General features: G+C 39.3%; 1 protein-coding gene across 1 annotated transcript in view; it reads left to right on the plus strand.

The window, feature by feature from the left end:
- The window catches only part of LOC103727563 (murinoglobulin-1), a gene marked incomplete at its 5' end in the record, with an annotated part of 56380 nt that overhangs the window by 31932 nt on the left and 11863 nt on the right, over window positions 1-12585 (plus strand). The window contains 7 exons of the mRNA XM_029559854.1: window positions 4125-4286; window positions 4745-4826; window positions 9565-9703; window positions 10200-10428; window positions 11298-11424; window positions 11726-11847; window positions 12280-12331. Coding sequence (XP_029415714.1) covers window positions 4125-4286; window positions 4745-4826; window positions 9565-9703; window positions 10200-10428; window positions 11298-11424; window positions 11726-11847; window positions 12280-12331 — 913 coding nt within the window. The remainder of the gene's footprint in view (window positions 1-4124; window positions 4287-4744; window positions 4827-9564; window positions 9704-10199; window positions 10429-11297; window positions 11425-11725; window positions 11848-12279; window positions 12332-12585) is intronic.

Genomic DNA, 12585 nt, shown 5'->3' on the forward strand with positions numbered 1-12585 from the left:
ATTTCAAAAGTGATATTTAATCCAGATAATTTTCCCAGTCTTTAACCTCAGTGCACAAGTGAAACTAGCACTTAATTTTAACGGTAGGGTTTTCTGATTCATATGCAGAAAATTCTTTGGAAAACCTGTTACAAAAGCTTTTCTCATTTAGAATTTTTCCTCAAATCTCTTACAATAAGAGATTCCTTAAGTAATGATTTTGTCTGACAAATACAGCCAATTAGCTTTAAAACGTGTGTACTGCTGGAAGGGTCATCATCAAGACAGACACCGACAGCTTCTTGGTCTTCCACGCCCTTCCTTGTCCCATTCTTTGGCTGCCTCTACTTTCAGTGATTATGGCAGTTTCTTTAATATTCTATTCTACATCTTTATTACTGTGTACAACCATTGGTCTTTCTTCATTTTAACATAATTTTCATTTTTACTATTACAAAGCATCATGTTGAGTCTTATTATTCATCTCTTTCCTCATCATACTAATTTCTTGCATGAGATAATGCTTGGCATAATTATGCAAAATCCTTAGACAATTTTTCCTATAACAAAATATGGCTTATCATTAAGATAGTGTGCAGTGATTACATTTCCTCTCATTTCTTTTCATTTGTCCTGACATTTAATCATTCCTTATTTTTATATTTGCTTAAGGTCTCTCCTCACTTGTTTTCAAATTATCTACTATTTCTGTAGCAGTGTTCAAGCCTACTTTTTCCCAGTGGACCCTGCCGTCTTGCTCTCTTCCCAGCTGATGTCTGCAGCCTAGATGTTCACTCTTAGTTGGGAACACCCCTTCAGAATCCTCCCTATTTGGCTCACAGTTTTCTGGATCCCATGACTTCTTTTTTAGTTTTTTTCCTCCTTTTGAGAGTTATACATACTATAACACTGTTCTGGAGAGAGGGTATCAAAGATAAATTTCTTATGCACCTATAAATATCTTTATTTCTTGTAATAAAATCTGTATTTCCTGTAATAATTAATTAATGTTTTGAAATAAAGCAGAGCTTCAGTTAAGAAATCATGTTCACTGAGAATTCTAGAAACATTCATTCCATGATTTTCTAGATTCCAGAGTTAGTACTGAGATGCTCAAGCCATTTTAATTCTCTCTGCATCTTTCTATTTGTTCAGGATTCTTTATATCTGGTACCTGGAATACTCATGAGCATGTGAAGGGTCATATACTTCCTTAGGTCTTATTGTCCAGGGAGCCATGAACTGTTATGGTATTCCGGTGAGCCATGAATCACTTCTCACAATATTGTTCTTATATCCATGAGATAAAATACAGAGGAGGTAGTAGTAAAGGGGTGTAAATAAGGGAGAAGGTCTAAATATGATCAAAATATGTTGTATGAAATTCACAAAAATTCAATTTTAAAACTTTTTTAAAAATCAAATATCTACTTCTATAGTTTGCAGCTCACTCTCCTTGGTGACATTTGTCCAGAGCATCACAGGGAACCTCTTGACTCTCATCCAACTACTTCCCAAATATCCTGATCTGACTTAATCAGGCTCAGTAAGAGGCTCATGGCTCTTACTGGAAGTTTTATAGGTGACCCAAGAACCTTTTCTACTTTCCAATCACTTTGTCCCCCTTCCCTTGGTTTGTTGTTTCTGATCCTTTAACCCAGGTGTACTGGATCCAGCACTTTTCTCCTGTCCATCGGACAGTCTTGGTGCCCAGGAGCACTAGATGCGGACCTTCCAAACTAGTCTGAAAGTTTTCATCTCTTTAGGACTTTATTAGCGCCAAATCTCCAGGTTGAAACTGATGAAATGTGAGTTCCAAGGGTGGGGTCTGAGCAGGAAGTCCCTTGAATCTGAGGGACAACAAAGTGGAAGGAGGATATGGCCAGTGTATGGTTTTTCAAGAATTTTAGTTTCCATTGTTGGAAGTTCAGCTCTACCTAGATATGGGAGGCCATATCATATCTCATAAGGAGACAGTCCCAAGTCCCTTCTTGTAGGTGTTCTAATCATGAGAAGGGTTATAGGGAGACATCTGGTCCAAGTCAGTCAGGTTTCTAAAATGAGCTTAGTTGTTTATTTCTCAAGAGTTTGATTAATTCCTTCTACTCTCCCAGATGAAAGAGAATGCCATGGAACACAACAGTCCTGACTACTGTTTAAACCTTTCATGATTCCTTTTAACACCTTGGAAGTGAAATTTCTGCCATTGTCTGAATCTTTGTTTTCTCTAAGACCAAACCATGGTTCAATCTATTCTGATAGCAACTTGGTGGCATTGCCAGAAATACCAGCTGAGAGACAAAAGCTTTCTACTCATGCAGAAAGATGGTCCTCTATTACCTGTAAATAGTTTAGTCTTCCTATCCTAGGCATTTCTGTGAAGTCCTCTTGGATGGAAGCCTCCCGCCTAAGGTCTGTTTCTTCAGCACCTTCTTGTTTATCTCTTGTCAAATAACACATCCTACACACACTTGTTTGGCGATTGTATAAGTCCCCATACATATATAATTTCCAAGTATTGTATCACATATAACCTGGAGTCACCAATGGCTTCTTTTGTGCAAGATAGATGCTAGATTTTCATAGTGGATTTATTAGCTATTTTTCTTCTACCTCGGAGTTCCCATCTCCCATCTTCAGTTTAGAAAAGTCCTGTTTGTATTAGTTCTTTTCTTCCTCCTGGATAAAGGTGGATCTCAACATCATTTTAGGGATATAAGGAATTAAGCCTCATCTGTAAGTTGTTCCCCACAGCCAACCTAATGCTTCCCTTACATGAACTATAGCCACCTCAGTTTAAATTTAAAGGTTCTTTATGACCTGTTCTATTAACTCACTATGTATTAATTTATTTCCCTTATATTTATTAGGCCTTGTTCTGTCCAGATTTTCTCAAAGGTGTGTGTGACTGTATGTGTATTTATAGCCAGTAAGTATAATGCCTTCCTGTCCTTCCAGGAGCTTTAAAGCTTAGTTAAGAGAACAGTCCACAAGTTTGGACTGACTGGTTATTGGCTAGTGTACCTCTTTCATACAAAGACTGATTTTTCCCATCACCTATAGTATGCAATTACACCTGGTTCCCTCAGTTACTCTAGATAACCCATCTGTGCATAAGCTGACCCCATCATGAAGGGAGTTTCATTCAGGTCTGGTGTGACTTTGGTTTGGTGCGCTATCAAATTGAGATGGTCATGATCTAGGACTTCTTTATTTCCTCCCCCTGCCGTAGAAAGCTCAAATGGTTTTGGCAGATCTCTGGGGTTAAGACCAAATCATATTTTTCTAGGGCTATTGCTTCACATTTCCAGATCTGAGAGTCAGTCAACCATCTCAGCTTTTTGATTTAAGATGTTCCTAATCTGATGTTGAGTGCTTAATATAAGAGATCCTCCAACAACCAATTTTTTGCTTTGTGCCACCAGCAGGGCTATGTCTGCTGCTGCCTGTGCACATTCAGACTACCCCCAAGAGACAGGATCAAGGAGTTTGGACATAAAGCTCACTGGGTGTTTTTTCCTCTCTAGGCCTGGGAGCACCCCAAAAGCTACACCCTGGTCCACAGTTACAAATGAAGGGGTTTTTCTAATGATGGGAGGACAAGCACAGGAGCTTATCAAGAGTCAGTTTTAATTCTTTAGTTGCTTGGCTTTCTTCTGGGGACCACTGTAGAGAGTCGGATGCTTCCTCAAGCAACTTGAGATACAAAGGCTTTACTTTCTGGACATATGAACCAATCCATAGTCTTTATTAGCCTGACAATACCAGGAGTTTTCTAAGTTCCCTGTTTGTCTTAGGCAAGGGTAAACTTGATATTGCTGGCATTCTTTCTGGATGTGTGTGTGTGTGTGTGTGTGTGTGTGTGTGTGTGTGTGTGTGTGTTCCTGTTTCTTTTTGGATCCTTGGAATATTTTTCCTGTTTCTTTTTGGATCCTTGGAATATTTTTTAAAGTCTTTTCCTAAACATTATGATCATCTTTAGGATAAGTCACTCTGTACAGGATCTTGTTTACAAGATCATGAACATTCAAGAAATGATCAACAGTGGTCACACCGTTTGCTTTCTTTTCATGAGAATCTTCCAAGAAAGCACAAGAAACAGCGTCCCCTCAACATGCACAGCTTCTTCTCCTGTTTCTTATAAGGTACATAATCTGCCAGCTATGGAGCACATTAACTTCATTCCACCTATAAATCAACTACCCGAAGACCAAGAACATTGTGTAAGGAGTAAACGTATGCCTGATGATAAATTAGGATACACGATGTCACACAAAAATGAAAAGGATGTCTACAGATACATGGAGGTACAGTCAATATTACCTATTAACATTCTTCCCTGTGAATTAGTTAGGATTAATAAAATGCTATATTGGTAAAGAATTTTAGAGTCAAATCAGTGAAGGCTAGATGGCAAAACACTCACTTTACATGCAGCAAGACCCTGGATTCAATCCCAAGCATTAAAAAAAACCTCAGAAAATGCCAAGTCTAGGTTGTTACTTTCTCTGCTGGGGAAGCTAACTAACATGGAGTAGGTAAGTGACTTGTTCAAATAACAGCACATCAGAAAGAAGGCCAGCACAAATGTCACCATAAATTCTGTGTTCTTCCCCAGACTTTCTCAAATATACAAATAACAGAATATGAAAACTAATTCTTCTTGATTATTTTAAACTATGTTGGGATTATTCTAGTTTTCATACATAATTCGACTTCAGCAGAAATTTTGAAATATTTTTATTTGATTAATTTTCTTCCCCAGGACATGGGCTTAAAGGCGTTCACTAACTTGAAGACCCATCATCCTCTATTATGTCTTGACTATGCGTTGTTCCCAGTGTCAGGTAAAACAGCAAATGCACATATGTTTTAACACAAAAGAAATGCTAATTACTTATCAAAGATTATAGAACATGTATAATAGCTGTATAAGAGAAAAAGAATGCAAAATGATACGATCAAAATATAGCCTATAGAGCCCAGCATGTACAAGTCCCATGCAAGCTCAAACCAGATAAAATCTCTATAATATAGACACGGGGAAGTGGGTATGAAAACCCAACCTAACCTAAAGAACTTTTGGCAATTGTTGGCTTCTGGGAGAGTGAAAGACAATGTCTTACAGGGATGAGCTGTTGCAGGTTTCCTTGCAGGTCCAGCCCATGAGGGACTGCAGGGAACAAGGGTTCTGGCCGAGGTGGGGGTGAGTTGGGTGGAATCAACACACAGACTCTGGGAGTCAGGTGGAAGCAGGCACTAGGCAAGGTGCTGCAGACTCATTTATTGCTGGGAAGTGCAAGCCTTATCTACCTCTCCTCCTGCCCCCAGTGTCCCGTAAGTTGGTGTGTCGCTTCCTGATAGATCCCCTCATCCGGGCAAGATCCCTTCATCCAGGCAGATCGTAGACTGGCTACTTTGCAGAAGCACGGGCTGTGCTCTCAAAGCAGAAGCTGTGTTCTCTTAGTGCAGCCTGTGCTTAAGCCTGGCACTTCCTCTCCTACAAGTAGAGATGAGGCAGGCTTTGAAGTCAGTACCAGATTGATTTCTCCTTGTTTGTTCATGCATGTGTCTTCAGAAATAGGCTCTTACTGTGAAGTTCTGGTGGGTAACCAAGAGCAGGAGCGGTGGCCAGTATTATTTAAGGGATTGTTCAAATAATAAGGTGTCAACAGCTTCAAAAGAGGGAGTCCATTCCTGGCATTGGACATTTATTTTGCAAACCTATGGTGTCTAGTAGGGGCAATGTCCCCTCTTATAAGATAATATCTTTTAATGGCCTTTTTTTTAAATTTTTATTTATTATTCTTATTTTATGTATATGTGTGTATTGCCCACATGTAGGTAAGCGCACCAGTTTTGTGCAATGCCCACAGAGGACAGAAGAGGCCATTGGATCCCCTGGGACTGGAGTTACAGAGAGTTGTTAGCTGCCATGTGGGTGCTGGGATTTGATCCTGGGTCTTCTGCAAGAACAGTCAAGTGTTCTTAACCACTGAGCCATCTCTCCAGTCCCTTTTACTGTCTTTTTATAATCTATATAGATATACTTTAGTTTTGATAGTGGTAGATTTCTATATGGCTTTTTCTAAAAGCCTCTAGTGTTAGTTTTCCCTCCCCATACTTCGTCCTCCGCCCTGCCCCTCATTCCCCACCCCCTTTAACCCTTCCTGCTCTATTACTCTGCTTTCCCCCTTCATACCACTGCTTTCTACCTCCTCTCCCAAGAAGCCTTTCCACCCTATGGTCACTTATTAATTTCTTGATCTCTCTGGATTTTCAGATTGAAACATGCATATATAGGATTTCAAAGCTAGCATCCAGCTGTGAGAGAGAACATGGGGTGTTTGTCTTTTCTGGGTCTGGGTTACTTTGTATAGGATGATTGTTTCCAATTCCATCCATTTGCCTGAAAATTTCATAATTTCGTTTTTAAAGAGCTAAATAATGTTTTCATTGTGTATATGTACCACATCTTCATTATCCAGTTATCAGTTGATGAACATCTAGGTTGTTTCCAATTCCTGACTACTATGAAAAGGGTAGCATTGAACATGGAAGAACACATATTTCTGTGGTTGGGAATAGAGTCTTTTTGAGTATATGCCCAATATTGGTATGGCTGGATCAAATCAAATGGTAGATCAATTTTCCAGATTTTTGAGTAATTTTCACACTGATTTCCATGGTGACTACACAGGTTTGCACTTCAGCAGCAGTGGATAGGAGTTCCCCTTTCTCCAAATCCTCATCAGCTTTTGTCATTTTTTGTCTTTTAGATCTTAGTCATTCTGACTGGAGTAAGATGAAATCTCAAGGAGGTTTTCATTTGCATTTCCCTAATGACTAAACATGTTGAACATTTTTCGGAAAAGTGTTCCTCAGTCATTTGCATTTTATCTTTAGAAAACTCCCTGTACCTCTCCTTGCCCCAATTTTTTGTTTTGTTTTGTTTTGTTTTATTCCTTGCCCCAGTTTTTAATTGGGTTGTTTTGGTAGTTTTGATGTTTAGTTTATTTAGTTCTTTGTACATTCTAATACTTACTCTGGTACAGCTGGGAAAGAATTTTTCCCATTCATAGGTTGCCTCTTCACTTGAGTGATAGTGTCCTTTGCTATACAGAAGCTTTTTAGTTTCATAGGGTCCCCTTTGTCAATGGTTGGGCTTAATGTTTGCACTATAGGAGTCATTCAGAAAGTCCTTCCCTGTGCCTATAAGTTCCAGTGTATTCTCTACTGTCTCTTCTATCTGATTCAGTGTATCAGGTCTTATGTTGAGGTCCTTGATCCATTTACATTGTGCATGGTGAGAGGTGGGGATCTAGTTTCACTCTTCTACATGCCACTATCCAGTTTGACCAGCACCATTTGTTGAATATGCTGTCTTTTCTCCAGTGTGTATTTGTGACTCCTTTGTCAAAAATCAGGTGCCTATAGAGTCAAATTTGTGTACCCAATCGCCTTTTAGTGTGGGTCCATCCACTGGAGCCTGATTAATCATCACATTTTTTTAATTATATTTTTTGGTTTTCCATTCATGCAATAACTAATGTTGTTTGTGCATATTTTCATCATTGGACAATATTTTTTTCTTTTCCTTATTTTCTTCATTCTTCTAGTCCTCACCTTTGACTCTTAAAATCTTTCTGCCCTTTCTTCCAATTGATTCCTGAGCCTTGAATGGAGTGAATGTGACAGAGGAGTGTGACATTTAGTGGTTGAGCACTCCACGGTCTCTTATTTTCTGCACGTTGACTAACTGTGTGTCTCTGTTAATCACCATCTGCTGTAAAAAGAAGGGATGATGTGAATATGTATGCTGGATTACTTACTGACTTATGGTAGATGACTACAAGGCAATAGCTATGGTGACAACATGCACAAGACCCATACAAGCTCAAACCAGACAAACCCAGCATAGAAGTAGGGAAATGGGTAAGAAGCCCCAAGCTTAGCTGAGAAACTATTGACAACCTATGTCTACTAGGGGAGGGAGAGTTGGTTTTCTTTAAGAGAGTGACTCTAAATAGGCTGATCAGGCTCCAGTAGATGGACACACACTGAAGGACATTTAGGGACACTAAATTGACTCAATAGGCCTTAACACATATGACAGAATACATGAAAACCTATGGGGAGTTAAGAAGGTGGTCCAGGGAGAGGGGTCTATGGTATGATTAAGATGCATTGTATAAAATATGCAAAAATTCAATAAAAAGAAAAAATCTAAAAAAGGAATAAGACCCAGAGGATCTGAAAGAAATAGAAAATAAATTTAATGAATAAGTATCCATGCAGGCTGCCATAGAATACTGTCTAGTCATGAACCCCTACCTTCATTAGTATTTATATATATATATTTTAATAATGAAAATTTTACATGTGTTTTAGCATAAAGAAAAACCTAATTCAGGCCATGCTGTATCAATTTTTTTCATCCCAATTTGAAAGGAATTTGAATTATCATGAGTCCTTAAAAACAACAGGGCCCAAGGCACCTTTCTATGCTATCTAATGGAAAATCGAGCTGGCATCTCTGCAGATGCTTAAAGCACTTAGTGAAGAACTGTAACACTGGGAAAACTTGAGTAATGGAAGGCAAATAGAAAGGCAGAGACCAAGCCAGGGGGGTGGTGACCATCACAGGGCAGGACCAGGAGGAATCAAGCTGAACACAGGCAAAAATTTGGCGGGGGGGGGGGGGGATTTTTTTTTGCTGAAAAGAATTAAATTGAGGTGGAAATATTAAAGGAGAGTCCTAACTCTAAATCTATATGTACACATATTCCTAGAAAAATCAAACCACAAAACCTCTGTTGTTAGTGCTAAGATTTTCATTGCCTTCCAGTGCAAACCCAAAGCAATGTTATAGTTTGGGGGATAATAAATTTCCTTTGCTAAAAAGAAACAAGAAAAAAGTATGGGGATGGAAAGGTTGCTCAGTGGTGTGCTCACAACCGCCTATAACTCTTCTGAACTCTGTGGAGACACACACACACACACACACACACATGCACACACACAGATAAATAAATAAATAAATAAATAAATAAATAAATATCAAATACCTTTAAAAATAATACTTGATATGTACTTTTCCATTGTGTCTACTTTAGGTTCAAGAAATTGTACTTTTCTTTCACTTTTTATATAGTTTGAACAGCTAAGTTAAAACACTGGGCTCAATCCTATGGATCTATATAGAGAAAAAATTTACAAGAATCTTTCTGCCAATAATGTTGACATAGCTCAGAGCTGATGAGGGAGTCACAGACATAGCATTACAGATCTTGATTCCTGCAAGGAAAGAAAATTCTCAAAATTCTTAAGCACTTCCTGAACACCATGTTTTCTTGCACCTCCACCTACATTAAGCGATGCTTTCGCAATGATTGTATAGTTTCTGTTTTGACAAAGATGTTACTCATGCAAAACACTGTCTCCATACATCATTTCCAGTGCAATTGTCTTAGCATTTTAATGTTAACAAGATATTGAAAAGTTTAGCTACATTATCTATGCATCTCACACAGTACAAAAAAATGTTCAAATGATATGCTCCTTTCTTCCGTTGTAATTTCATAGCACCTTTAATATTATATGATGAAGAGTTTTTAAGAGAAATAAATGAAGATACACACACAGTAGTACATGAAGATACACCCACCGAGACTGTACGAAAGTATTTTCCTGAAACCTGGATCTGGGACTTGGTCATGGTGAAGTAAGCAGCTTCCATTTGTAAGATTTGTGAAAGGTATCAAAAATATATGTCTATGTCATTATTTTCTACTATTATTCTAATTACTTTTTATCATAAAAAGTAATTTATAAAACTCTGATATGTCAGCTCATCAATTATAAAAATATTTAAATATAAAAAAAGTATCATTTGGCTTTCTGCTGTTTAAAACTATTCAAAACACTATATTGAGTAAAAATGAGTCAATCCGATAAGGAGTAGACCATCAGCATAAATATATGTTTAAAATTGTCAAATTGTCAAATTAAGGTGGTGTGGAGTCGTGATTCAAGTTGAGAAAACACAACTATTCAAAAGCCCTTTGTTTTTCCAACTAGAATCCTGTTTACACTGTTCATTCCCTATCACTTGTTTAATAGAACTCACAGAATGGCATTATGTCACACTCATCGGTTTCCATGTCAAAAACAACTAATTCTCATGCTCACTTTCTCTGCTTCACACTCCACCCTCGCAGCTCATCAGGAGTGGCTGAAGTGGGAGTGACAGTCCCTGACACCATCACTGAGTGGAAGGCCGGGGCCCTCTGCCTGTCTAACGACAATGGACTTGGCCTCTCTCCCACGGCCTCTCTCAGAGCCTTCCAGCCATTCTTTGTGGAGCTCACGATGCCCTACTCTGTGGTCCGTGGAGAAACCTTCACACTCAAGGCCACTGTGGTGAACTACCTTCCCACGTGCATCCGGGTGAGGACCTTTCCAAATTAAGCCTGGCCAGAGGAAAAGAGAGAAATTATTATATGTGAATCATAACTAATAATTAAATGACTAGAAGGAAAGAGGGAGTGGAGATGCTTGGCCCCATCAGCACCTCCTCCAACTAATTCCTAAAGCCCAGCTACATATATACAGCAGTGAGTTGCTTAATTCAGTTTTGTGTAGAAATTTTATATACAAAATTTACTAGGTAAATTTGTCATCATTCAAACACTTAGAGAGACTGGATGAAATGTGTAATCTCTGGATAAAATCAAAAGACATAATCAACACAAGAAATGTGAGTCCACTGTCAGGAAGATATGGTATTGAGTAAATTTTTTTTTTTTTTTTTTTTTTTTTGAGACAGGGTCTCCCTGTAGCCCCAGCTGACCTGGAACTCACTTTGTAGATCACGCTGGCCTTGAACTCACAGAAATCCACCTGCCTCTGCCTCTGGAATGTTGGGATTAAATATGTGCACCACCGCACCTGGCTGAGTAAATTTTTAAATGAATCTCGTTGTCCTCAGAAGTAGGAATACCTTAAAACAGTGATTAAAAAGTCCAGGATAATAAATCTATTTCTAGAACTAAAATAAATATAAGTAGATAAGTATATATTTATCTGTACTGATGTTAAATAGAATGCTAGGGACATGATGTAGATAAATGCATATAAAGTCTATGCAAGACTGTCAGCTTTGTGTCAGTTCAACACCACGCTTTCCAAGAGCACACCTCCTCTTCCCTTTTTAACACTTAACACTCTCCAGCCTCTTTCACTTGCCCTATCCCGTGCTTAAGTAGTTGCCCTTCTTCACTGACATCTTTCTACTTCTACCCCACATGGGGCTACAGGTGAGTGTGCAGCTGGAAGCCTCTCCTGATTTTGAGGCTGTTCCAGTAGGAAAAGCCCAAGATTCTTACTGCATCTGTGCCAGTGGGAGGTTCACTGCATCCTGGTTGGTAACTCCCAAATCACTAGGTGAGTGAACGTTCCCTAAAGGGACTCTCAGTATTCAGAAAGGATGAACTTGAGAGGGCTCCTTAAGTACTCAGGAAGCACGAATGTGGGAAGTGTCTTTAAATTGCCGTCTCCTCTTTGGGCCCCCAAGCGAGAGCTCTCAGTCACTGCCGCTTCTGACCTGTACTCTGCAACTTCTTAAATAAGGCGGCAAGCTCTTGAACTGTTCACAGAAGTCCGGATCCCTTGCAGACCTCGGGGTTTCGGAGTACACTAAGTTCTTGGCACATTCTCGATCAGCTCTATGGGCTGTGTGTTTCAGGGAACGTGAATTTCTCTGTGACTGCAGAAGCACGACAGTCCCCAGAGCTCTGCGGTGCTGAGGTGGCCACAGTTCCTGAAACTGGGAAGAAAGACACAGTGGTCAAAGCCCTGGTGGTTGAGGTGAGTCAGGCTGCCTTGACTGACAGTCAACTGATGCAAAACTAATGGAGCAGTGCTGAGTGCATAATGTTTGGATCAAGAACCACCGTGAGAGGAGCCTGTGATGTCGGATAATTCACAGCCTACGGCGAGATCACACCTTTAAATCAGCTGAAGACATTCTACAGCAGTGTGTTTTCCTTGAGCTCCACCTCCTCCCTCTGCTCCATCCTATTTTCTCCTTTTCCTCTGAACTATCTTCCTTCTTTCTCTTTCACCTGGCACCCCAAATTCTCAAACTTTTATGTCATTCCCGCTGTGGTGGAATGTTAAACCTAATTCCAGCTTACAGTCTCATGAATAAAGGGGCATCAGTGTCCTCTCAAAATTCCCGGCATGTGCTTGCATGCTCAGTGCTTTCTCATCTCTGGATTTTCTTTCTTTGCATCCCAGCCTGAAGGAATTAAGAAAGAGCACACATTCAACTCCCTTCTCTGTGCATCAGGTAAGAATCATTCAAAACAGCAATAAGGTGATAACTTAAACCGTCTAAGTTGATCTTTTATAATATTCTTATAAGAAAATTGGGATACATGTACCTTATGACAGTTAAACAACAGAACTGAATCTCATAGATTATAGATTTTCAAGATCCTCATCTACTTTACATAGCTATCAAGAGTACAGTCACAGCTCTGCCTAGGGCTGCCTAGTTTCTCTCTCTCTCTCTCTCTCTCTCTCTCTCTCTCTCTCTCTCTC

The sequence above is a fragment of the Nannospalax galili genome, unplaced genomic scaffold, assembly GCF_000622305.1.
Source record: "Nannospalax galili isolate Female #2095 unplaced genomic scaffold, S.galili_v1.0 scaffold589, whole genome shotgun sequence".
Classification (NCBI taxonomy): Eukaryota; Metazoa; Chordata; class Mammalia; order Rodentia; family Spalacidae; genus Nannospalax; species Nannospalax galili.